The 27,906-nt window shown below is 34.0% G+C and overlaps 1 protein-coding gene across 1 annotated transcript in view; it reads left to right on the top strand.

Annotated features, from left to right (window-relative positions):
- The window catches only part of LOC127537826 (nodal modulator 1), a 45,946-nt gene extending 29,133 nt beyond the window's left edge, over window positions 1–16,813 (top strand). The window contains exons 18-31 of the mRNA XM_051961122.1: window positions 1,259–1,354; window positions 4,283–4,495; window positions 4,581–4,663; window positions 5,197–5,356; window positions 5,622–5,748; window positions 7,541–7,654; window positions 8,249–8,376; window positions 8,473–8,614; window positions 10,742–10,825; window positions 11,740–11,850; window positions 12,916–13,017; window positions 14,235–14,354; window positions 15,922–16,014; window positions 16,292–16,813. Coding sequence (XP_051817082.1) covers window positions 1,259–1,354; window positions 4,283–4,495; window positions 4,581–4,663; window positions 5,197–5,356; window positions 5,622–5,748; window positions 7,541–7,654; window positions 8,249–8,376; window positions 8,473–8,614; window positions 10,742–10,825; window positions 11,740–11,850; window positions 12,916–13,017; window positions 14,235–14,354; window positions 15,922–16,014; window positions 16,292–16,423 — 1,705 coding nt within the window. The 3' untranslated portion in view covers window positions 16,424–16,813. The remainder of the gene's footprint in view (window positions 1–1,258; window positions 1,355–4,282; window positions 4,496–4,580; window positions 4,664–5,196; window positions 5,357–5,621; window positions 5,749–7,540; window positions 7,655–8,248; window positions 8,377–8,472; window positions 8,615–10,741; window positions 10,826–11,739; window positions 11,851–12,915; window positions 13,018–14,234; window positions 14,355–15,921; window positions 16,015–16,291) is intronic.
- The last annotated feature ends 11,093 nt before the right edge of the window (window positions 16,814–27,906 follow it).

Genomic DNA, 27,906 nt, shown 5'->3' with positions numbered 1-27,906 from the left:
TTTTTTTAGTTTTTCCTCAGTGTATCTCATTTGACTTTAAAATTCTTTTTTTAGTGCTTCTATAAATTCTCTCTGGGCAGGGAGCCTTTTCATGATATTCTTTGGAATAGAAGCTTTTTTTTTTTTTTTAAACTTCAGCGTCCTTCTCTGAAGATGAACCCTGGTTTTTCTTATTACCATAGTAAGTTTCTTTGGTTGGAGTCTTTCTTTTTTGCCAGTTCATCTTTTTAAATAAAAAGTATTAGTGTAAGCACTTTTATTTGTGGGGTGGGGAGATGGTCTCTAGCTTCCCTTTGGTTCTCCCCTCTGATCTGGAACCCCAAACCAAAAGCTCCACCCTCTTGTAAGAGCTTGCAACCAGCATCATCCTTACCTCAGCATTCAGAGATATGCTGATCCCTTAGGACCTAGGACTTTGGTTCTTTAGCATAGTTCATCCCAATCGGTCAAGACTTCCATCCTCCTGGACTCAAATCCCCGACTCTTCAAGCTGCCAGGGAGGTGAAAGTTTCTGTGGTTCCTGGTGAGGCTCCAGCCAAATCCAGCTAGTCTCTGGACTCTCTACTTGATATTTCTGTGGAGGTTACCTGGAGGTGTTTGCACTTTACTCAAACTTTATTCACATGTTCTTGGATTGTATCTGGAGAACCCCGTTCTGCCACAAGTCTTCTTGATTTTTCACCAATCTGTTTTCCCTAAGGCACAAATTTTTTCCATTTGTGGGGCAAATCTGGAGAACTTGAAATTTACCAACCTACTCTTCCATCTTCCCAGAATCCTTCACCCAATAGGAAGAATTTAAATCAATTACTGCAGTTTTTCAGGCAAGGATTGTAAGATGTTAGTACATATTACTGAGAAAATACCTTATGAATCTACTTTCTTGGAGTTTAAGAAAAGGGTCGAAAAATCTATGAGGCATGGTTTAAATTCAGGCATTTCTTTCCACGGGAAGATCTGAGAACTTTTAAAATTTTTTCAATTCATGTCTACAAAACTCACTGGACAAAATCTATTCAGCTCATTCTTTTATATGTTTTCAAGTTATGTCTGGTTTTGGGGCTGTTTGACATTGAAAAAATTTTTGTTTAGAATGCTTTTCATTTTTGTGTTGTATTTCATTTAAGAGAAATTTTATTTTAAACAAAATAAGCCAACTAGATAAGGGACAGCTAAGAAGGGTTATTGGAAATGGGTTAGTCTTTCTAAAGTTACTAGGTCTTAACCATTTGCTTCAACTCTTCTCTTTGGTTTCTAGGTCTTCACCCAGTATCCTGACACTTACAGCCATTCGGCACCATGTTCTTGGAACTATCACTACTGACAAACTATTGGATGTTACTGTGACTATTAAGTAAGGCTAATATGGAGTTGACTGGTTGGGAGAAGGGAACTGGGGAGTCTCATATTTACAGAATTTTGGGCTGGAAGGGAGTTTTAGAGACAATCCCAATAGCAGTATCACTTTAGAAATGACAAAAATAATGCTAGAGAACTTAAATGGCTTGCTATCCAAAGTCATAAGTAGCTAGTGTCATATTAGAATCCAGGTTTCTACCTTCTATAGCCATTGTTCTATTACCCTACTTTTCTTAAATAGAATCAACATTTTTTCAGCCATTAAGACAAGTCATTTGTATCTTGTTTCATGTTGAATTCTACTTAATCATGGAATTATACAGTGTTTTCATTCATCTTAGTTCAGATTTTAGGGCAGACTATTCTCTTAATTTTCCCTTTTGTTTTAAAGCTTGTGAAATGGAGAAGATGACTCCTGGCTAAGGAAAGTTTATGAAAATAAAAGTATAGCTCTAGTTATGTTTACTTATCCATGTTGTTCAAAAGGGAACTCTGATTTTCTACTGTTAAAGTATTGATATATAGTCAATAATGCACATATGATCCTTTAGTTTTCTAGAGAATTTAAGAGCTAGGTTTTTTGTCAAATGAAATTTAAATATAATCTTTTTTGTCTTTCTTGGAAACCTGTTTTTGACTAATACTTTATACTTTCTTCTCAGTAGTGGTTGTAGTAGCTTTTAAATTCATTTTCACTTCTAAAATAGCATTTGTATGTCCTCTGAATTTTTGGGGTTTTTTTTGGGTAATATGAATTATATTCCAGAAGAAAAAGATCAAAGTCATAATAGGATGGAAGCAGTGTACCCAAGATAATGGTATAATTAAAAATGGATAATTCCAATAGACTTGTGATGGAGAGAGCTATCTGCATCCAGAAAGATGACTATAGGGACTGAATGTGATCACAACATAGCATTTTCACCTTTTTTTGTTGTTGTTTGCTTGCTTTTTTTTCTTTTCTCATTTTTTTTCTTTTTGATCTAATTTTTCTTGTGCAGCATGGTAGATATGGAAGCAATGTTTAGAATAATTGCACATGGTAACCTATATTGGATTACTTACTGTCTAGGAGAGGGGTGGGATGGGGGAAAAGGAGGGAGAAAAATTTGGAATATAAGGTTTTGCAAAGATGAATGCTGAAAACTATCTTTGCATATATTTTGAAAATATAAAGCTATAATCAAGATTTGTAAAAAATGGATAGATTCAGTTTCTATCAAGTACAATCTAGGCATACTCACCAATATATTTAACATTTTTTAATGAAAAAACATAAGAGAATTTCAGAGTTCTTCTATCCTGTATTTAAACAAGAATCTTTCTATAAAACACCCAATCTGTGATTATCTAATCTATGCTTGGAGACCTACAATGAGGGAGAACCTACTTCTCATTCTGCTTTGAGATAGCTCTGTTTATGATGAAGTTGCTTTCCTTTCTCAACCACTCCTAGAAAAACCTGTCTACATTCACTTGTATCAACTTCTCTTTTCAAAATTTTCAATCTGGTTTCTGACCTCAGTTGAATCTGCTTCCCATCAGCTTTATTCAGTTCTTGTTTCTTAAATTTCAAACTACCCTGTTCTGTACATTTTCAGCTTTTTTGATGTTTCTTCTCTATGGATTTCTATGATTATTTTCTCTCTAAATTTCTCTTTTACCTAACTACTTCTTTCCAGTCTCCTCTGTAAATTAGAATCCCAGGTCACTTCTCCTAATTGTATATTTCAAGACTCTGCTCTGGGCTCTTTCTTTCTCTGTATTCTTTCTTTCATCAGTTCACATAGGGTTAATTATCATCTCTGCAAATGATGCTGAGATCTATAGATATCCAGTCTTTGTCTCTTTTCTGAGGTCTAGTCTTGGTTGGGTATTTCAAATTCAATGTTCATTTAAAAATCAACATTTACCAAAACAAAATAAAACCAAAAAAAACCTTTTTATGTATCCCACCAGACCTACCATCTTCCAAATTTCTTTATTTTGATTGCCACTGTCCTGTTAGTCACTCATTTACAGTCAGTGTCATCTTTCATTGGACATTCATTTACTCAGTAAAGTCAGATCACCAGATCATGTTGTTTTTCTCTTCATAGGATCACAGTATCTCCCATCTTCTTCTTTTTCAAATATCTTTCCCCAGGACAATCATGTGAATCTGAATTATTTTCCCGTTTTTAAGTCATCCCTTTCTACCCCCCATCCCTCCACCCCTTCCCTCACTCCAATTCTCCACACAGCTGCTAAAACGCTTATCCCCAAGTTTGACTATATCACTTTCCAACTCTACTCCAGTGAGTCCCTACTACCTCTCAGAAACCCATTTGTTGCAATTTATAACCTGGCCTCAATTTTCTTTTTCAGCCTTTTTATGCATTACCTTTCATAGATATATTACAGTTCAGCCAAACTAATCTTATTTTCTTCACACACCCGACATAATTTGCCATTTTGGTTTCTTTGTGTTGGTTGTACTTTATTGCCTCTATTATCTATAATTCTCTCTTTCCTAACCTCTTCTTGGAATCCTTAATCTCCTCAGAATTTCAGTTCATGGGCTACCTTATTTACGAAGTCATGCCTGATTCCCCTTCTCTCTATGTATCTTTATTGCATATTTTGAAACATATCTGTTATCTGCCCAAGTTAAATTATAAGCTTTTTGAGAACAGGGATTATAGCCACTTTTCTTTACATCCCCAGCATCTAGCATTGTTCCTAGTGCATAGTAGGTGCATAATAAATGCTTGTTGATTGATAGAAATCTTACTTCTTAGTTATAAAACTGATCAGCAATCCTCTAGCTACTTCTGATTTACCCGAGGATTAAAATTTATAGAAGCAAGGTCCCTAAACACTCTGCTGACAAGAGAGAGATTAAATCACTCAGTTTGCACCCTATTCTCTTTCTTTTTTCCAGGTCTTCAATTGACAGTGAACCTGCCTTGGTTTTAGGTCCCCTAAAATCTGTGCAGGAGCTCCGTAGAGAACAACAACTAGCTGAAATTGAGACTCGCAGGCAGGAAAGAGAGAAGAATGGCAAAGAAGAAGGTGGAACAACAAAGCCCCCAGTACAAGAGATGGTGGATGACCTTCAGGGTCCTTTCTTATATGATTTCTCTTACTGGGCACGGTGAGTTGTATTAATTTATGTCCCTGTTTTTCTGCTAAAGGGGGGGAAGAAAAATGACCAATATTAATTCTCTTAATTATTTTAGATCTGGAGAAAAAATCACTGTTACACCTTCATCCAAAGAACTCCTCTTCTATCCTCCATCAGTGGAAACAGTTGTCAGTGGAGGTAAAATAAAATCCATTGTGTTATACTGGATATTTTGCTTTATAGAAATGGTTGATTCTTTTTTTGAAATTATAATTTATCAAGTGGTGCAAATAGTAAGAAAAGTCACCTTTAATTTATATTCTTAAATTTTTTTCTTAAAAGTGAAGAGAGAATAAATGATTCTTTTTTATGGAAACTTTGTCCCTGTTAGCTACTACTAGTTTCTCTTTTGCTTTGGGGAATCTCATATAGTTTTCTTTTATACATTTTTATTCCTTGATGTAAAAGTAGAAATTATTGCTTAGCATTGTACTTTGGTGAGGAAGCCTTATGTTTCAGTACTCTAAATAGTTCTTTTCTTTTCATGTGGATTTCAGCTTAGTTTCTTTTGGACCTCAGTTTCTCTATTCAATAAGTGCGCATGTTAGCAATGATCTACCTGGCTGAGACTTAAGAACTGTATAAATCCATCCTTCTTTAATATGATTGCTATATTTCTTAGATGTTATAAAAACATAGAATTATCTTGTTCATCTTTTCTTCCCCTTTAGAAAGCTGCCCTGGGAAACTGATAGAGATCTATGGAAAAGCAGGTCTGTTCTTGGAAGGCCAGATTCACCCAGAGTTAGAAGGAGTTGAAATAATCATTAGTGAAAAAGGAGCCACTTCTCCACTTATAACAGTGTTCACTGATGACAAAGGTAGCTATAGGTAAGTACCTGAAAGGGAAGCATTTGTATCTGTATAGTTTTTTCATTAATTATGTTTCCAAAGAAGAGAGGAAGCAGAGTTCTCTTGGATTAGCAAATCTGCATTTTATTTTCCTTCTCATTTTTTGTTTCTTTTTGATTTGATTTTTGTTGTGCAGCAAGATAATTATATAAATATGTATATATTATTGGATTTAACATATTTTTGCCATATTTAATATAAAAAAAAGATTAAAAGCAAATCCTTATGATTTTTTGTCTTTAAGTGTTGGCCCATTGCACAGTGATCTGGAGTATACTGTGACATCACAGAAGGAGGGGTTTGTTTTGACTGCCCTTGAGGGTACTATCGGAGACTTCAAAGCTTTTGCTTTGGCAGGAGTAACTTTTGAGGTATTGTTCTGGTCTTGACTTAATGTTATAAATAAGTTAGGGCTCAGCTGATATATGGCATGTTTTTAAGCTACTGAATTCAGAATGTTATTAGTAAAGTGACATTGAATTTAGAATATTTTCTGAATATTTGAAAAGTTTGTCATCTTCAATCCTTCTGTGACTTCTAACACTAGATTGTGCTTTATCCTTTTACTGTAATTTATCTTGCCATTTTAATTGTTATTTTAGTGAATCATTAAATGATTCATTAGCAGTATGGAATAGTAATATATAGTAATATATTCTAAGCCTTCTCAGAAGCAAAAGCAACAAACCCAAAAATTAATAACAAAGATAATAAAAAAACTATCATCATTTCCATAGCAGTTTTAGTATGGACTCTAACCATAACCTATGGCATAAAAAACTGTTGTTGTATTTCAACTACAAAAACCAATGATCAATCTACGTAAAACCCATCCACATTTAAAAATCATTAACCACTCATTCATTCACCTCCCTGCACCATCTAACATTTCTGCCTAGTGAAACTTTGGCTCTCTATTAGGAGTAAAATAATAATGGAATAGTAGTATTCCATTATAGTTCTATAACATAATTTATTCAGACATTTCTTAATTGATAAGCATTCTCTTAGCTTTCAGTTCTTTGCCACTACCAAAAAAGCTGCTATGAATATTTTTGTAGATTTAGGTCTTTTTCCTCTTTTTTTGATCTTTTTCAGGGTATACACCTAGTTAGTGGCAATATTGGTCAAAGGACAATATGCATAGTTTAATATTTTTGGGGTCATAGTTCTAAATTGATTTCTAGAATGGCCAAACCATTTTAGAGCTCTACATAAACACATTAATTAGTATTTGTCACTTTCTTTTTTTGTCAGATTTGATAGTTTGATGGATATGAAGGAGCACCTCAGGATCAAAAAGTCAGTCAATCACTGTTAAGTGCCTGCTGTGTGCTAAGCACTGGTGATATTGAGAGGCAAAAGACAGTCCTTGCTGATGAGGAGCTTACAGTCTAAAGGGGTTAAGACAAGATGCAAATACATATATAACAAAGAAAGCTATTAACAGAGGGAATTATCAGAGGGGAAGGCATAAGAATTTAGAAAGCTGGAGAAGGCTTTCACTAAAAGATGAGATTTTAGATGGGACTTAAAGGACTAGAGGTAGATAGATGATAGTTGGAGCTGTTTTTAATTTTACTTTTTTCTAATTATTTGTGATCAAGAGCACGTTTTTAATGTGGCAGCCTCCCAATTTACCAGCCATCCTTTAATCCTATCTCAAATACCACCTTCTGCAGGATAACAGTCTTAATATTCTCAGCAATTAAAGCTTTCTTCTCTTGAGATTACTTTCTCTCTACTCTTAATATATCTAGTACATATATACTTATTTACTTGTTGCCTCATTTTAATGTGAGAGTCTTGAGGGCAAGAACCATTTGCCTTTCTTTTTATTCTTAGCACTTGTAACAGTTCTTGATAGAGTAAGTTCAAAATAAGTGTTTTTTGACTTCTGATTGACTCACTCAAGGATAAGACTGCCCCATAACAATAATAATATCAAAAATAATAGCATTTACATAGTACTTTAAAGTTTGAAAAGTGCTTTACATATGTTATCCAATCCTCAGAATAACCAGATAGATAAATGCTATTAACCTTTGGCCTTTGCTTCTGCTTCAGCAAAATTTCCCCATATATTTCTTCCCATTTTCATTAAGAGAGTCATGCATGGTTAGTATGAAATAACATTATTTTAATGTTACTTTATTACAACAGATAAAATCTGAAGATGATCAACCACTTGCTGGAGTCCTCTTATCCCTCAGTGGAGGTGTGTTCCGATCTAACCTTCTGACTCAGGACAATGGGATGCTGACTTTTTCAAATTTGGTAGTGTATTCATTTATAATTTGCTGCTGTTGCCTTGAGGAGAAGATAGGGATAGAGTGTGCATTCCTTGTGTTCATCTTGTAAAAAGAAAACCAATCTGTAGTTTTTTGGTACTCTGGAGAACAAATTCAATTAGAACATTGTTAGTACAAGTATTTTAGCTGCTGATTCATGTTTCTTGTACATAATCATTGTGTTTTTCTTGCCTTCCACCTGTCACAAAGATGTTGTAATTAATTATCCAGGCCATGGATCCTTCTCCTGTATATCTCCCATTGTTTCACAGCGGGACTACAATGTTTGTGATCTTGAGTATTGTAAGGCAGTTATTTTTTGTGTTTCTTTTCTTGAATATGTACCAGGTGAATCATTAGTGTATCCTCAGAGAGAATACATTTAAAGCCATTATGTCAGTCCTGTGGAAGGGACTAACTGTCCACAAAGATAGGAAAAGTCTGATCTTTCTTAGGCTGCTAAGAGCTGGAGGAGCTATGTTAGAGGTAGTTCTGGTCTAGCTGACAGCAGTTCTCTTTATTCCCACTGGTTTGAAAATATTGTAGCACTAATTTCACAGTTTTGGTTGTTTCTTGGCAGAGCCCAGGGCAGTATTATTTTAAACCCATGATGAAAGAGTTTCGTTTTGAACCTTCTTCACAAATGATTGAAGTACAAGAAGGACAGAATCTGAAGATTGCCATCACTGGTTATAGAACAGCTTATAGGTAAATTTCTAGGTCTCAAATAATGATGGTTAGACTGTAGGATCTTACTTAGAGTTATGCTCATGTGCTTCTTTCTTTTTCTCCTGCCCTCTCTAGTTGCTATGGTACAATTTCTTCCCTAAATGGGGAACCAGAACAAGGAGTTGCAGTGGAAGCAGTAGGACAGGGTGATTGTAGTATTTATGGGGAAGATACAGCAACTGATGAAGAGGGAAAATTCAGACTTCGAGGATTATTGGTAAGAATCAAAACTACTTTATCATTATTTTATCATTTTATTTGACTATTTTTTTTCTTTATTAATGAGGTATTTTTTTAAAGCATTTACCCATATGTAGGGTATTTGTCTTAGGATCAGTATGCTAATAGAGCATCAGAGATTATAGTTTGATATGCATTCCACCTCTGGAAAGACTTTGTGTATCCCAGATACAGAATGAGGTATTTATTTTCAGGTTTGGCCAGTATATGGATTTGGTTTTCTTCCCCCTCAATAATCTATATTTTCAAATATATGTAAAATGTAAAAATAGTTTTCAACATTCATTTTTGTAAGTATTTGTGTTCTGAATTTTTCTCCATCCCTTCTCCTGAAGACAGCAAGCAATCTGATATAGATTAAATATGTACAATCCTTTTAAATGTGTTTTCATGTCTGTCATATTGTGCAAGAAAAAATCAGACTAAAGGTGGGGGGAACCCAAGAATGAAAAAAAGCAAATAATTAAAAAAAAAAGGTGAAAACAGTATGCTTTGATCTACAGTCTCCAGAGTTTTCTCTGGATGCCATTAGCATTTTTCATCCTTAAATCTATTGGAATTGCCTTCAATCACTGCTTGTAGATTGGTTTTACTTAACTGTTGAAAGAAGGTTTTATTGCAGGTACCTTGGGGGGAAGCCAATGGGAAATGACGGGTAATTTTTAAAAATAGAATTAACAAAATATTTAAAAATTAAAAGAAATCACAACTTCAGGTGTGCTATTTTGTCCAAGATCATTATGGATGGAGATATATTGTTCAAAAGCTTTACAAAGAATTGTGAGTTAGATTTATGAATGAAATCAGATTTTTGCTGAATCTTTTTTATGAGGCATGCATGCCCTTTGTCCACGTCTGGAAAACTTTATGCAGTTAGTGTTCCTGAAGGATAAAAGCAAATCCCTGTGTTCTGCTGTAGGTTTTGAGCCTGGGCCTGGGTACTTAGTGTCTTTTCCTGGCACAAAAATGATAAGATACCATCCATTTCACTGTGACTTTGTGATAGTCACAAATATTGATATCGAAATATGTCTCTTCTCTACCCAATGAAGTATATCCCTTATAATAAGCATTGAAAAAAGAAAGAGGAAAAAAAGGACAGTTCAGCCAGACCAATCGATATGTTGACAATATCTGGAAGTATACACAATATTCTATACTTGTAAGTATAGAATATACTCAGTTCTGCAATGGAGATTACAGTTATATATGTTCTTCAAGTTTTTAAAAATTTCCATTGTTGTAGTTATTCTGTATATTGTTTTGATTTTGTTTACTTCATTCCATATCAGTTTGTGTAAATGTTTCCATGTTTCTCTAGATTCTTTATTATTATTTTTTGGAGCACAGTAGTATTCTATTATATTTGTGTTTTGCAATTTGTTTAACCATTCCCCAGTTGATGGACATCTGCTTTGTTTCCAATTCTTTGCTTACACAAAATGCAGCTATGAATATTTTATTTTATATCCCTCTCTGTCTATCCACTTACCTATTTTTCTATCTATTGCTTTTGCTTCTGTTTTTGAACTTTTTTACTTCTGGCAGTTGCATCTGGGTTAAAGGATATGGAATTTAAGCCATTTTTAAAAGCATTCCAAGTACTTTCCAGAATGGTTGGAACAATTCACTGCTCTTATTGTGGTAGCTTTCATCTTCTTGTCAGTCATAATATTTCAGAATTTTTTTGTTCAAAGATAAAAATAACTATTTAAATGAGACTGCTTCAGATCCTTGGTGAAGCACAAAATGTGTAACTAGTGATCAGAAATTGGTTGGTTCCATAGTTGGTTTTAAGATAACTTTTCTAGTGATAATAATTTATATTTATATAGTACTTTTCAAAGTTTACAAAGTGATTTCTTCACAACTGTACATTATTCCCAAAGATGTTAAACAACTTTTCTCAAAGTCATCTAGCTGTTAAATTTCTGAACTGATATTAGATTGCATGTTTAATGCTTTTTCCACTCTACTGGAGTATCTCTTAATAGAAGGTTAACAGATTTTATGCAATGGGGATGAAATGGTATTTTTTTAGTTAAGGCCAAAAACATTGCATGCACTGAACTCTTTCAGGATTTGTAATTGCTTTTATTTGTAGCCTGGGTGTATATATCATGTCCAGCTCAAGGTTGAAGGTAATGAACATATTGAAAGAGCCCTCCCTCAGCATCGAGTAATTGAGGTAAGGCATTTAACTCTGTAGTCAATCTTTTAATGATTAGTTCATATTCTAAAAAATTTGAATTAGCTATCTGCATTTCACTTCTTTGGGGAACTATAGATCCTAATAAAAGGTTCTCTCAGAATAATATTTCTGTAGCTATAGAATGAAAAAATACATTATCAGCATCTTTAAAACCATCAATTTTGATAAAAAATTTGGACAACTGGTCCCTTATTATCCCTCAAGCTGCTGATTCCTCAGAGAACTTCAGGTATATGTTTATAGAGCTTTTCAGATCAAAGACATGAAAGAGAACATCATTTTACATGGTAAAGGATTTTTTCATTGTTGTTATCCAATTTTTCCTTATCCAAATGAACTTGCTTATCTCTTGACTCCCAGGAAAAGTTAATTAGACTTCTATTAGGTGGGCAGTCTTTTTGCAATGAAGGTCATTATTCAAGCTAAATTGTCAAAGTAAAGCAGTATATATTCAATTAAGTAAAAAACAGGCCAGGATTTTCATGTAGGGCATTCTTCAACTCTCTTCCCTCCTGCTTCTGGTTCTGACATAAGCCTAATTTGCAAAGTTTAAGAGAATGGTTAAAAGAAAAGCAACTTTGATTTAGAATGGGCCACTAAGATAGCATCTAAGGTAACAAAGTAGAATGTGGTACTCTGATTTGAGAAAGAGTGGTGCTAACAGGACCTTCAAGTAGTGTTTCATACTCAAATTTTGTACTTTTTTTCCGCCTCCCCTTTCCTTATCCCCCTCCTCCCCTCCAGAGGAGAATGAAATAAATCTGTTATGCTCTTTTAGCATAAGCAGCTATTTTGATTTAAAGTAAATTTCAAGAATTTGTACAATTAGAAAAAGTTGTTTTCTTTGATTAATTCTAAGTGATGTGCATTCATTCTTTAATATATTTTAGGTTGGTAATTCTGATATTGATGATGTAAATATCATAGCTTTCCGGCAGATTAACCAATTTGATTTAAGTGGAAATGTGATCACTTCCTCTGAATATCTTCCTTCATTATGGGTAAGCTCAAGTTTGTTTTAATCTAAATTTAATTTTGACTTTAAGATAAGTGGGAGCCAGGTTATTAAGTGCTGAAGTACTAAGTATATTCTTAAATTGATCAGAGAAATTGATATATAAAACATGACAATAGTTAAAGTAAGAATTTTAATAAGTTTGATTACAGCACTCAGAATTAATATAGGAAGTTACTGAGATTTAAAAAATAAAACTGATCTGATCCCAGATGACCACATTTGTCTACAGTTAATCTTTGTGCAGATTATAGAGGAAAGCTGATGAATAATCAATATAGCCTGGGGTTTAAAAGCAGAAAGACAATGTTAATATGATTTAATACCATTTATTCACGTAGCTTTTCACCAAAAGATCCTTTTCATTCACTTAAGTATTCTTGGGGGTGTTTATTTAGTGTTTTTGCAGTTTTATAATTGAACTTCAAATTTGGATTGATTACAAAGGAGTTTTGAGATGTATTTTTCATAAAATGATGAAAAACTGACAGTGTAGGTTTACAGAAAGTGGGATGCTTGCCTTATTGGATAGGTATAACTAGGGCCTTCACCGTACTTAGCATCTGTCAGGACTGTGCCCAGCTTTTCCTTATGCTCATTTGCTCATAGTTCTGAGGATAAAAAGTGGTTCCTTTAGCCTGAGAAATTTAAATAATATTTTAAAAAAAACTATGAAGTGTTTCTTGAGGCAACAGAGGGAGCTAAATGCAGGATAGAAGTACTTTTTAAGGTTTTAACAAATAATTGTGGAGAGAAGAGATTGAACATAATTTTGAAGCAAGATTGAACTTAATTTTGAAGCAAAGAGATGAGGAAGCTTTAAATTTCTATGAATCCTCTCCTTGTCAGGGCCTCAAATGATTGTTGAGGGTATTATAAATAATTTGCTAGTCTGGGTAGTTTCTCTTTCAAATCTCTATGCTTTTAAAGAATCTTTTCTCTTAAGAATTAACATATCCCCAGGATTTACAAAGTGTGAGTCCTATTCTGGATTCAAAAGCATATTGAAATGCTTTCCTTCTTTGATTCTTTATTGTTTTTACTCTCACAGGTAAAGCTTTACAAAAGTGAAAACCTTGACAATCCAATTCAGACAGTCTCTTTGGGCCAATCTCTCTTCTTCCATTTCCCACCATTACTTAGAGATGGAGAGGTAATAGAGATTACTTGATTTTAGGCATTTGTTGTTGTTGTTGTTTCCTCTCTTATAAAAACTATTATGATCATAAAATACAAGATTTTATGGTCCTACTCTTCATTCCTTTGCCAAAGGGATAGCCAAAGAATTACTGAATGCTTTGTAATCAAAGGGTTTGTTATCTTGTTAATATAAAAATATTATTTTTAATAAGAAATATGCCACCTCTTTTGGGGATTAAGAGAATAAACTTCAAGGATTTTTTGGGATCATGTGAGTGATACAGACTCATACTTTGGGATCTCTTAAAGGATTATCAATTGAGGGAGACAGAAATTTCCAGTTGATAAGATCAAATTTCTTGGCCATTCCCAAAGCTAACCCCACCATATTCTATTGAATAATATAGTAATACTTTTTTGTTTGCAATATAGCTATAAAATAATTTGATAGGTTGGGAAAAAAGGGATTTCAGAATGTGTATATCCCAAGCAAATATTTTTCTTAAATTAGTGTCCTTGGCACAACTTCAAAGAAAAAAAATTAAATCTATCCTCTTTGGACAAAATATGGCCACTATTAAAGATCTTTGAGAAAATATGCTGAATGCTATAAAACAATTCTCAGAAGAGGTCCAAAAATCTGAGCAAAGCAGTTTAAGAGAAGAGAATGAGCCCTAGATTGGCTATGGCACTCTGTGGCCAGAGTCCTCTGCTTCCATTCCTTCTACTATTATGACCTTTCTGCCATCATCCAAATGGTGTTCCAGAGAGATTAAGGAATAATGAAGAGCTGTTGTTGTATGTTAACCCTGTTCCTGTTAAACTAGAATCCAGTCCTGGAAAACTTCTTGAAAAGAATATAGAGATGTTAACCACTCTCTGGGTCAAAGGGTTTGGATATTAGACTCCCATTCCTCCTCATCCTTTTTCTCTTTCTCCCCCTCCTCTTTTTATGCATAATTCTACATTACTTTTCAAAATGGTTTTTGCCAATTTGCAGTTCAGTCAACAGTGTGTTAATGTACTTGTCTTCTCATAGTTCCTACAACACTACGTATTCTTATCTTTTGTTATTGTTGCCAGTTTTTGGGGTGTGAAGCAGAATCTTAAGACTTGTTTTGATTTTCATTTCCTTCGTTGATGATTTAGAACAGTCTTTTCATGTTGTTTTAAATGTGTTGATAGTTATTGATGATATTTTTTTCTTTTTTCTTTCTTTTTAATGGATAGAATTATGTTGTTTTACTGGATTCTACACTATCCAAATCCCAGTATGACTACACCTTGCCTCAGGTTTCTTTCACTGCTATTGGATATCACAAACATATTACTCTGATTTTTAATCCTACAGTAAGTAAAAAAAGGAAATTTCTTTTAATGGGAAAGAAAAACATGAAAATGTAGAGACTTTAGCTGTTTAATATGGATTCATTAAGCCAAATAAAATGTTAAATTGTGGGTTTTCTAAGTCACTGTGTTGAGTTTGATCCTATTATACTGTGATGCCTCTTAGGTAGCCGTTAACATTTTATTTTAAGCCTTTTATACACATTGTCTCTTTTGCATCTTTAAATATCTGTGGGATTATAGGGATTATGGTAGCTGTGAAACTAAGACCCAGAGAAGTGAAATAATTTGTAGCCAATAAGTGTCAGAGGTGAGATTGGAACCTACGACCCTCCTGACCCCAAATACAGTGCTCTGTACTCCTTGACTGAGGAGTAGAGAATCTAATCAGACTCTCTCTTGCAAAGATAAATTTGCAAAAATGAATTGTTTTCAGCAGAGCCTCAAATTCTGGGATTTTGGAAATTGTATTTTAGGTGATATGGAGATGAAATGTCTAACAGCTTCTTCTCATTCCCAGCAGTGTTAGAAAATGCCAGAGATGATCATTTAGATGAATTTTTTAATCTTTGTCTTGGTGCACATCCAAACTCTTGGTAAAATGAGAGGGCCTTTATGAAGTGTTACTGACAAGTTAAGGTTGCAAATATGCTCTAGTGCTTCTTTGCCAATAGAGCAGAAGCAGAATGATCTCTGGAACCCAGGTCACTGGGGGAACTGGTGTCAGGTAAATAGAAATACTTTTTGGTGATGGCTCCACAGTCAAGCCCAAATTATAATATATCACCTTTGCAAAGCTGGAAAGGTGAGCCAAGCAAAGACCATCTATAGAAGTGATATAGTAACTAGAATTGTACGAATCAGGCGAAGGTAACTGTGTTAACCTGTTGAGCCCTTAAAATCAGCAAGTATATAACAATAACCAGTGTAACATCATAATTTCTTTTAATTCATTCATTTGATTATATTTACTTTAATGCAGATGGCATGGTATATATTGACCAGTGTTATTATAAATACAAATTTCTTGGCATTGGGAGATTGGAACCTAATTCTTTTGGCCTTGTCTTTTTTTAATATGTGTTTTTGGGAAATATTAGTTCATTTATCTGGGACTCAGTTTATTCTTCTATAAAATGGGGTTGAAAATATTTTTCACCTGGCCATTTTGAAAAGTATTGATTGGTAATGTCTGTACAGGAAATTTCATAAGTCTTAGTAAAGTTTGAATTATTAAAATTTAAACCTACACTAAGAATTTAGAGATACCCTGTATATTGCTTGAAGCTCTTGGAAGGATAGGGATAGGGATAGGGCCTGAAACTGTGATTTCATTAGAAAATAGGGAACTCATGGGTGAGGAAGTTCTCAGTACAGATTGGCACCTTCTCTACAACTAAGTAGTCTTAGGGACCTACAGCTCTGAACAGTAAAATGATAAGTTGTCAAACTTACTTGACAGTAAGGCCATATCTCTGTCTGGTATCCATCACACTGCTTATAGGCACAAGGTAAATTTGTATGTTATTATGGATAATTTAGTAATGAACTTTTCTCTTGATGTTTTCAGAGGAAATTGCCTGAACAAGATATTGCCCAAGGTTCTTACATCGCATTGCCCCTAACATTGCTTCTGTTGCTAGCAGGTTATAACCATGATAAGGTAAGAGTTCTTTAATTCATCAAGAGTAGTTAAGTGTGATAGGCTACAGGTTGAGTTAAGGAGAGCTTGCTTTCTCAGTTGCTGTAGAAATATCTAAAAAAGACCCATACTGAATAAGATGTAAAAGTTCCCAGTAGCCTTCAGAGGGTCGAGAATTAAAGAGGTGCACTTGTGTATCTATGGTTTATGAATCTGTGTTATTGAATGTAAATCTTGGCTGAAGAATTTGGATTCCTTTTAGGTTTTTTATTCCCATCTTTTTCCCTGTTTCCTCTAGCTTATTCCTTTGTTGTTGCAATTGTCAAGCCGACTGCAAGGAGTACGAGCACTTGGTCAAACTGCCTCTGACATTGGTGCCCCAGAGGAGGTAAAGAGACAGGCAAAGAAGCAGAAGACTCGGCGGACGTGAAGAAAAAGACACGTTACCTAAATTTGGACCTAGGCCAAGCTGGGGACTGCGGCATTTTGGAAGCAAGGCCTTTGCCTGTATGATGCTTTGGATAAATGATGAATTGCAGAAAACTTGAGAAAAATTTCTGTTTGTTCCTTAGCCCTCCCTCAGTACAGCTTACTTTTTCTTCCAATTCTCTATGACTCCTTATTGTTTTGAAATTAAGAGTTACATGAATGGATCTCCTCTCATCTCACTCGGCTGAGCACATATTTTGGAATTGAAGATAATTTATTTTTTGTCATGGAAATATTTTAAGCTCTGCTGGTGATGTGAGAATGTAACTCTTATTTTTGGCATTATTTTGCAAGAGGAATTCTAGTTCAATAAATAATATTCTCAGTTTAAGTGTGTAATTTTTTTGGCAGGGGGAGGGGGATTTTTTTTTCCCTGAGTTTATTTTACATTTGGGACCTATTTAAGAAATAACCTATCTCCTGTTCCAGGAATTTGTGTTGATTTCAGAAAAATAGTAAATCTGAACTCACATATTACATTTAATCTTAAATATGATTTAGATATTGTTGTATAAGATATATACAGGAATTTTAAGTTTTGAAGTTAACAAAACTTTAGTAGCATTGGTCTCATGTTTCTTGGAAAGTAGTTAATTTGTTTTAAGCACAGCCTTATGAGCCGATTAAGATCCAAAAAAAGTAAGATTAAATATAGTTATAGCATGTGAATCAATGGCAGATAGGATAGAATGGAAGGTTTCTGCCTGTTGATGACTCAGTCCACTTAACTGTTGACATCCAGTTATAGGCTAGTTTTACATGTTAACTGCTTTCAACCTTAGAAGATCGTGAATTATATTGAAAATCTTGGGAAAGATACAATATATGTCCCATTTCTGAAAGTGTTTTCTTAGTATTACTTCATATGGATGCCCAGAAACATTCCTTTTAAATGTTAATGGTGCTTTTTATTGATATGGTGTAAAGGTTAAGAGCTTGTGAAAGATATAAGTAAATATCAGTGAATTCTTTGCAGTTCCTAATATTGCCATCGAGTGGCAGTGTTCAACTTTTGAATGACCAGAAATTGTAGGATTTTTTTTTTTTTTTTAAATACTCCTTTAAAAGGAGAGATGTTTGAATTTGAAAGTTTGAAATTTGAACTAAATCACACGTAAAAATTTTCTGCCTTGGGTTGTACAAACTCTGATTGCCTTTGATCCTCCTGTCAGAAACGACATAATTAAAGATAATGATTATAGATAACAATTTCTCACACTTAGATCGTATATTTTCTTTGTAAGTAACTGCATGACATTGGTAGTACAAATATTTTAATCCTTATTTTACGTATGAAGAAACTAGATACTCAGGAAAGTGATGACCTCAATCATACAGCTAGTAAATGTCCAAGCCAGAATTCATACAGGTCTTCCAAATCTTAAGTCCAGTTGTGAATACTTCTTTCAGGAAAATATTTTGCTTCAACAGGACATCTTGAATAATATCTGCACTCTGATGTATTGACTCATCAGGACCTACTTGTGCCTCTGTGTGTTTAGGGGGCTTGTCAATAGTAATATTACAATCAGTGTACAGAACTCACTCAGTACTGGTCTCTATGTTTTTGGAAACAATTCTCAGATGATGTACATGCTTCTTCCCTGGACCTCTAGATAGTAGGAAACTATTATAAGTTCTTTTTGTTTTCACTTAGGTGAATTTTAGTGTTTTATTTTTTCCCCATTTACAAGTAATTTATAAGTTCTCGATTAGCATGATTCTTTTGATTGTCCTTAGAAAATAAAAATGACATTTCTTTATTGAGTAATAATTGCTTATATCTTTGTAGCACTTTATGGTTACAAAGTACTTCTTATACATTAGCTTATTTGATCCTCATAACAGCTCAGTGATAAAGTAATCTCATATTGTGTCATTAGGGGTTAAGTGACTTTTTAAGGTTACATTCTTGCAAATCAGAACTTGATTCTTAAGTCTGCTGACCTACTATGTTGAATGCTTTTCTGTTGTGAAGTATGGAAAGGGATTGTTATTGACAAAACTGTCTGCTAAAGGTGGTTCTGTTTTTAGAAGTAGGGTCTGGGGTGCTCACTGGTCACCCTATAGATTCTGGACAATATGGCCTCATCTCTTTGGGCTTAATTTCCTTATGTGCAAATTGAAGGGAACTCCATTTCCTCAGGATTAATCCTCATTATACCTTAAATAAAAACTATGTACTACTTTCAGTTTCAAAGCTCTCCATTGCAGTTTTACTGGCTACTTGACCTGGGCCATAGTTGTGCCTCTAATTTCTCTGTCAAACTTACCCACTTGTCTTGCTGCTAATACTTAGAATATTTGTTTTTTGCCTAAAATACCATTTTTTTAAACGTCATCCAGATGAAATACTACTTATCCATTTCAAATGCAGTTACATCCATGTATGCTTCCTTAATTCCTTCAACTTAATATGATTGTTTCCTCTTGCAAGGAAACTTCTTCTAGCATGTTGGTCATATTTTTCATTTCAGATCTTGTATTATCTTTACTTGTGTACATGCATATCTCATTCCATTCTGCTATATCATTAGCTTCTTGACAGCAAGAAATGTTAATTTCATTTTCTTATTTCTGTCTCAGTACCTAGCATAGAGTCTTACAAATAGTAGATGCTCAAGATGGGTTTGATTGTTTGATTTGAATTTAGTTAATCCTGCCTTCTTTTCCTTCTTTTAAAGACTTGAAATCATTTCTCTGTAAAGTTTTTCCTGATTATGTAGAGATTGTTGTATATTTTTGTGGGTTATTGCCTCTTGCCATAGCTTTGTATTTTTTTATGTCAACTTCTAAAAGGGATTTTGTCTCTAAAATTGATGTACAAAATAATGTACTATATTAGTCTGATATGTATTAATGGGTACTTTTGGTGATAGTGATGATTCCTTATCTTATAGAACCAAAGAACCTGTTGGAAGGGAAGTAATACAAATGAAGCTTAGTTCTGAAGTTCTCATGAAGGCTAGCATATTTACTTTATGATGCAACGATTAGTCTTAGATTATATTAAAAAATAATTTTAGGAGGATCTTTAGTTTCTTTTCCTGCTGAACTTAGGAACATCTCAAATTGTAGCAAATTTTAACATCTTTAAGGAAAATGTTAAAGGAAGTTGTATCAAATGGACAAGATAGCAGTGATTCTTAATTTCAGTAATTTCAATATTCTTGAAACTAAAATCAATATGACATATCTCCAGTGTATCTATAGAGATCATATTTGTGGAGCCTGAATGCTTTTTCTTGCCCTCACAAGTGGGATAATTGGACAAAGTAAGGACATTGATAGTGGTTGCCATTTAATTTTTTTGTAATTTTCCTTGTAAAAGAGAGTAAGTGTTAATGATTATTAAAGCAGCAATTTTAGGCAAAGTAGAGATTTGCTTATTTTTGTTTCTGACATGGGCGATATTGGTAGATGTATTGCAGAATACCATCTTTTAGAAAATTCTCAACATATAAAATCCATAGAGTACTAATAGTTTTTTTGGTAGTGTTCTTTTTTCTCAAATATAATTGTTCTCTGGGAGCAGGTTTCTTGTGGAGCTTCTGGAGGTAGTCTTAGTTTCAGTTCCATGTAATAATCACCTCAAATGTACCCTGCTGTTAAAAGTTCAGTCCTTTATTGTTTCCTTCAAAATAGCCAGGTTACCTTTCCTTGGTTCCGAGAGCTCTTGCTACTAGTTAATTTGTCTCTTCCAGCTTCAGCTTCAGCCTCCAGCTCCCTCTGGATCCTGGTTCTGAATCTCTCCTGAATTCTGGCTCTCAATCTCCCCAGTTGACTTCTGGCTGAGGCTTGTCCTTTTATATGCTCTTTTAGAGATGTGAACTCAAAGGTTGACTCCTCTGAAAGTGGGATTGTGGGAGCTGTGACTTGTGAATCTCCTCCACTGAACTTGTGAATCTCATACTGAATCCTGACTTGTGAATCTCGAATGCTAATATGTGAACTAATATGTGAACTCTTAAAGGTGTGAAAGGTGTGAACTCTTAACTAGAGAACTGCTAAGCACGATGGTAAAATTAGACAACTGACTTATCACTTTGTAAGAATCCTAACAGTTTTTTTTTTTTATTAAATCATTAGAAATATTTGTAGTAAACACTTAATTTTTTTTGTTAAATACAAAATGATAGTGATAAAATCAACTTTCCATCTATTAAAATGGTGCTATTGTAAGTATAATACACATATTTGTCCTGACTTTGTAACCAATCACGTTATATAATATTGGACAAGTCTTTTTAACTTATAGGGTCTATTTCCTCATCTTTAAAATGGGAATTTAGATATATCTCTAAAGTTTCCAATAGTCCTGAAATCATATATTCTATCAGAGGGACATAGACTTGGCACTTTTTTTTCACTTTTTTTTTTTTTTTTTAAAGAGCAAGTCTTGGTTTGTCCTAACAACTGTGTCTCCCCGTTTTCTCCATGTTTCTGCCCTTTGGCCTCCCACCCTCCAGTTAGGGGTCTGTGATGATTGGAACATAATGAATTAGCTGAAGTCACAAGAACTGTTACCACTACTTAATAGCACTGTATAAAAACTCAACCAAATCAATAGGGGAACAATGAGTCTATTCTTATACTATTTCCTTTTTAAAATGAAGAGAAAGGAATACATGTAAATTGTCTAGTAGGCTACTTATCAAAGTGGTATACCACTGGGCAAAGCTCACAATTCACTTTTGAGAATGAAATAGATCATTAATGTTGAATGTTTATAATATATTTGTTAGAGATGAATCAATTTAATTTTTTTTACTGTATTTTAAAATAGAACTTATACATAGCAAAGGACCAAGACTGACTCTCTCCATTTGTTTTCTGAGGACTTAGAGCCTATTAATAATAGGCTCTAATAGACAATAAGATTTTCAGAGAAATGTATGACCTTGGGAGATCATGTCATTTTTTTTTTTTGCCCTTTAAAAATTTCTAAGTGCTATAAAATAAGATTCCTTTAAGTGTGGAGTCATAGAGTTGTATAATTGGAAAAGACCCAAGTGATCACCTAATCTAACCCCCACGTTTTAGATGATAAAACAGACACTGAATCCAAGGCTCTTACATCAATACTTAGAGAATCTTTAGTTACTGGGAAACTTTGCTAAAACCTAAGTAAACTGTACAGTATTCTCCTGATCTACAAGTATTTAGTTGAAAATATGACTTCATATTTGTCAGGTACTTATTTTGCTAGATATTAGCAAAGAATGAAAATTCAAAGAATGAAACAAAAAGCTTACATTTATAACAGACAAGTTTATATATAAGAATATACTGAATAAATAAAAAACATTGGGGAAGGGGGGTACTAGTAGTTGAGATTAGGAAAGTTTCATATAGAATAGTGATACTTAAGTCATTTTCAAGGGTGACTGGGATTCTTTGATAGGTAGTGAAAGGAGTTAATATATTCTAGGCATGGAGGATGGCTTATACAAAAATGGGGAATGTAGTAAGTCACAGAAAAGTTCAAGAAAGAAGAAAATAACTAATTATTTGACACTTTACTTTTCCATTTTTGTGAAGTTTCAAAATTGCATATGCCATATTCATTAAACTCCTTAATGTAGATTTTAGATTTTTAATTGATGTGAATCTTCCTGTATACAGAACAAAGAGGTCAAATCTAGATCACACTGTGTATATGTGTTTATTGTCTTAAATTATACTCAATTTGGAAAGATAGGTTGATTTATGAAGGGCTTTGAAAGCTAAACAGAGGACTTTATATTTTATCCTAAAGGTAATACAGAGCCACTGAAATTTTAGTAGGGGAGTGACACAATCAGATCTGTGCATAAGAAAAATCACTTTGACTAGGATATCAATCAGGAGATTGTTGGAATAATCTGAGAGGTGATGAGAACTCTTAACTAAAGTGGCTTTATACCACTCAAACCAAAGTGATGTGAGTACATAGAAAATATAGGCTACAAAAGATATAGAGGAAGGAAAAAAATAAGACTTGGCATCCAGTAGGATATTAGGAATGATAGAGACTGAGGAATATGGAGTAATGATGAGATTAGAAACCTTGGAAACTGGCAGGGTAGTGGAAGAGGAGTGAAATTAGGAGAGAAGATAAGTTCTGATATAGTCATGTTGAGTTTAAGATATCCCTAGGGCATCTACTTTGGGATGCCTAATAGGTAATGTGGGGCTAAAGCTTATGGAAGAAATTTGGCCTGGATATATAGATTTGTGAGTCATCTTTGGAGATAATTAAAACCATGGGAGATGATGTGACTAAGAGAAGTAAATAGACAGGAGAGAGTCCAGGATAGAAACTTAGGGAACACCCACAGAGTGCTTTATTTGAATGAGCAGCCCACTAAGGAGGTTGGGAAGAAGCAGTCAGAGAGGTGAACTAGAAAAGTAGGCTCATTAAGAACCCAGAGATAGGAGAGACTGGTCCAAATATTCTAGAGAGGTCAAGAAGGGTGAAGACCAAAGGAAAAATGCCCCATTGGATTCAGCAATTAAGAAATCATTGGTAATTTTGAAGAGAGAATTTTAATTGGATACTGAAGTTAAAAATCAGTTTGCAAAGGACTGAAATGAGAAGAAGTAGAAGCAATGAGTATACTATTGTTAGCTATATTCTCTGTAAGGTGAATTTGGGTAAATAATGGGAGTGTGTGATCATTGTAAACTTTTGAATTGATGCTTATCAACTGATGCTTTAAAATCTAATAGGTCTTATGTACTAGTTGAGGATTCACTTGACTACTTAGTATTAGAAATGTCATTTCATCTCTCCTGGTAGTTAAAAGGGGAAAAAAAAAAAAAGATCATAAAAAAGGAAAGGGACCCACGTGTGCAAAAATGTATGTAACAGCCCTTTTTGTAGTAACAAGGAACTGGAAATGAATGGATGCCCATCAGTTAGAGAATGGCTGAATGAGTTATGGTATATGAATGTTATGGATATTATTGTTCTGTAAGAAATAATCAGCAGGCTGATTTCAGGAAGAGCTGGAGAGACTTATAAGAACTGATGCTAAGTGAAATGAGTAGAACCAGGAGAACACTACACGGCAACAAGGAAGACTATGTAATGATCAGCTGTGATCAACTTGGCTCTTTTCAACAATGAGATGATTCAGGTCTATTCCAATAGACTTGGGATGGAGAGAGCCATCTGCAACCAGAGAGAGGGCTAGTGGGAACTGAATGTGGATAACAACATAGTATTTTCAACTTCATTGTTGTTTGCTTGTTTTTTGTTTTCTTTTTCATTTCTTTTTCCTTTTTGAGCTGATTTTTCTTGTGCAATATGATAGAGAAATATGTGAAGAATTGAATATGTTTAACATATATTGGATTACTTGCCATCTAGGGGAGAGGGTAGGGGAAAGGGAGGGAAAAAAAAATTTGGAACACAAGATTTTACAAAGGTGAATGTTGAAAACTACCTTTTCATATATTTTGAAAATAAAAAGCTATTTTTAAAAAAGAAAAAAAATTATCTAAGATGAATTGTGATTTATCAGGCATAAAAAGCGAAATAAAGTACAATTGTGTAAATCTATATTAAAAAAAAAGAATTAGGTGCAAAAGGCCATTAACTAACAATTTGCTCAAAAGCAGGTAGTGAGAAAAAGAGAACTAGAACTATGATATTCAACACTGGGAGACTTGACAAATTTTGAGAGGTTCTATATTTAGCATTTGAGCCCTTTGGGGAGCTTTTTAGTGGTTGGAAGAAGATGGGAAAGCCAAAGAACAATACACATAAGAAAAAAATGTAATTTTAGAAGAGTCTGTGTGTTCTTGATCCAGGATGATTGGTAAGTGACTTGTCAGCTATCAGGGTTGAGAAGAAATGTAGGAAAATGAGCTTCTCAGGTAGGGAGTCTCAGTTTTTGAGTCAATTTAAGTGTGACCCTAACTGAAGGAATTCCCTCTCTTAAAAAGCAGAAAGATTCTATTGTGAACTAAACATCAGTGTAGTCATATCTAATTCTTTTCTGTGGCTAAGTCTCTCTCTTGTCCAAGTGGCTTGAATTTTTGTTACAATACTGTTGCAATACATGCATACCTACATACATATATGTAATTATTATTTTTATTTTTATTTTTTTTTGCTGAGGCAATTGGGATTAAGTGACTTGCCCAGGGTCACACAGCTAGGAAGTGTTAAGTATCTGAGGTTATATTTGAACTCAGATCCTCCTGACTTCAGGTCTGGTGCTGTATTCACTGTGCCACCTAGGTGTCCTCTGTTGTAATATTTTTAAGTTTGATAGTGAAATTTTCTGTATTGTCAACTATCCACTTGAGGTCAGAGGTATATGTGAGAGAGGCAGAATGGTAGAAAATTCTGTCTTGGATTTTCTTTCAGGGACATTGCTAGAAAAATCTTGCCTAAGGGCAAGATATAAAAGTTCTATTTTTCTGCTAGAGAAAATGAGATTTGTTTAGTTCCAAGACTTGTACATAGTCTCAAATTTTAACCATTATGGTATTTTAAGCATCAAGCAGAAAAATAGAGTACACAGATACCTTGGAGATTATTTAACTCTATTTTGTGATTGGGAAATTTAGGTCAAGTGAAGTGATTTGCTTAAGATCACAAAATACGTGGAAGATAGGATTTAGATTTCTAGACTTATATTCCAGTGCTCTTTCTACTATATCAAAATGACCCTGAACTTGCAAACTTCTTGTGTTTGTATCACTATCTTACATTTAACAGGTCACTCCTATCATTAGATGGAATACCCATCTCCATCTATTATATTACACTTAATTCTGTTAATAATATTATTATCATATTATTTTCCCTTTATGTTAATTTAAAAGTTATTTATGAATTTTTAATACTGAAAGATAATTTTTTTTTCAGGTGAAATGCCTTTCTGAAAGAATGAAAATCAGCAAATTCACTTAAAGAAGATCTCTTGATCTCAAACTTTAAGCTGCCTGTGTATAGACATGAACCAGCCATCATGGAGATAGGTATTCAAATAGAAACTCCCTTATCAGGGACACTGTGTAGAGGAGATTCTCATGATAAGGTAGGAGAAGGTAGCTTCTGATTTTCAAGATTTTAGATTTCTGTGACTTGTAAAAAGTTAGAATTTTATCTTTTATTACTTTACTGCTCTTTTCTATCCCTTAAATTAGTTCTGGTATGGAAATTGTAGAAAAAGGGCAGTCATTAAATAGAACAAATGATAGGTGCCTCCCCAGAGATTTACTATTGTTTAGCTCCTGGGAAGGCATTAAGTTTTACATACCACCTGGCAGCTCTTGTACTTCAATGGATCTGTGGACATATTGATTGCAGCCCATTTCCCCAAAAGTTTACCACAATGATCTTTTAACATTGCATGTATACAACTAACCAATCACTGACAGATAATGAATCTCAAGAATGCTTCCATATTTCTTTTTTTTTTTTTTTTTTTTTTTTTTTTTTTTTTTTTTTTTTCAATTCAACAAAGAATATTATTAGGCATTTACTGTATTTAAAGAATCGTGGCAGATACAATTAATAAATATAAAATAATAGGGATAGAAGATTTTATTAATTTTTTTTTTTTTTTTTTTTTTTTTTTTTTTTATTATTATTTTTTTTTTTTATAATAAATTTTATTTTATTTAATAATAACTTCGCATTGACAGAATCCATGCCAGGATAATTTCTACACGACATTATCCCTTGCAATCACTTATGTTTCGTTTTTTCCCCTCCCTCCCTCCTCCCCCCCCCCCCAGGATGGCAAGCAGTCCTATATATGCTAAACATGTTGCAGTATATCCTAGATACAATACATATTTGCAGAACCAAACAGTTCTCTTGTTGCACAGGGAGAATTGGATTCAGAAGGTAAAAATAACTCGGGAAGAAAATCAAAATTGCAAATAGTTCACATTCATTTCCCAGTATTCCTTCTTTGGGTGTAGCTGTTTCTGTCCATCATTTCTCCAATGAAACTCAGTTAAGTCTCTTTGTCAGAGAAATCCACTTCCATCAGAATACATCCTCATACAATATCGTTGTCGAAGTGTATAATGATCTCCTGGTTCTGCTCATCTCACTTAGCATCAGTCCATGTAGGTCTCTCCAAGCCTCTCTGTATTCATCCTGCTGGTCATTCCTTACAGAGCAATAATATTCCATAACGTTCATATACCACAATTTACCCAGCCATTCTCCAATTGATGGGCATCCATTCATTTTCCAGTTTCTAGCCACTACAAACAGGGCTGCTACAAACATTTTGGCACATACAGGTCCCCTTCCCTTTTTTAGTATCTCTTTGGGGTATAAGCCCAATAGAAACACTGTTGGATCAAAGGGTATGCACAGTTTGATAACTTTTTGGGCATAATTCCAGATCGCTCTCCAGAATGGCTGGATTCGTTCACAACTCCACCAACAATGCATCAATGTCCCCGTTTTCCCGCATCCCCTCCAACATTCATCATTGTTTTTTCCTGTCATCTTAGCCAATCTGACAGGAGTGTAGTGATATCTCAGAGTTGTCTTAATTTGCATTTCTCTGATCAATAGTGATTTGGAACACTCTTTCATGTGAGTGGTAATAGTTTCAATTTCTTCATCTGAAAATTGTCTGTTCATATCCTTTGACCATTTATCAATTGGAGAATGGCTTGATTTTTTATAAATTTGAGTCAGTTCTCTATATATTTTGGAAATGAGGCCTTTATCAGAACCTTTAATTGTAAAGATGTTTTCCCAGTTAGTTACTTCCCTACTAATCTTGTTTGCATTCGTTCTGTTTGTACAAAGGCTTTTTAATTTGATATAATCAAAATTTTCTATTTTGTGATTGGTAATGGTCTCTAGTTCATCTTTGGTCACAAATTTCTTTCTCCTCCACAAGTCTGAGAGATAAACTATCCTATGTTCTTCTAATTTATTTATAATCTCGTTCTTTATGCCTAGGTCATGGACCCATTTTGATCTTATCTTGGTATGTGGTGTTAAGTGTGGGTCCTTGCCTAATTTCTGCCATACTAATTTCCAGTTATCCCAGCAGTTTTTATCAAATAATGAAATCTTATCCCAAAATTTAGAATCTTTGGGTTTGTCAAACACTAGATTGCTATAGTTGACTATTCTGTCTTGTGAACCTAACCTTTTCCACTGATCAACTAATCTATTTCTAAGCCAATACCAGATGGTTTTGGTGACTGCTGCTTTATAATATAATTTTAGATCAGGTACAGCTAGACCACCTTCATTTGATTTTTTTTTCATTAATTCCCTTGAGATTCTCGACTTTTTATTGCTTCCATATTTCTTAAAGGAGGTAATGCCTGTACCATTCAGTGATTTTCTGACTTTTAAAACCAGAGGCAGTGGTGATGTAGTAGAAAAATTAGAACAAGAAGACCTGAGTTATAATCCTGGCTCTCATCACTTCCTAACCTGTG

The sequence above is a fragment of the Antechinus flavipes genome, chromosome 1 (genome assembly GCF_016432865.1).
Source record: "Antechinus flavipes isolate AdamAnt ecotype Samford, QLD, Australia chromosome 1, AdamAnt_v2, whole genome shotgun sequence".
Classification (NCBI taxonomy): Eukaryota; Metazoa; Chordata; class Mammalia; order Dasyuromorphia; family Dasyuridae; genus Antechinus; species Antechinus flavipes.
This window is presented reverse-complemented; position numbering and strand designations above follow the sequence as displayed.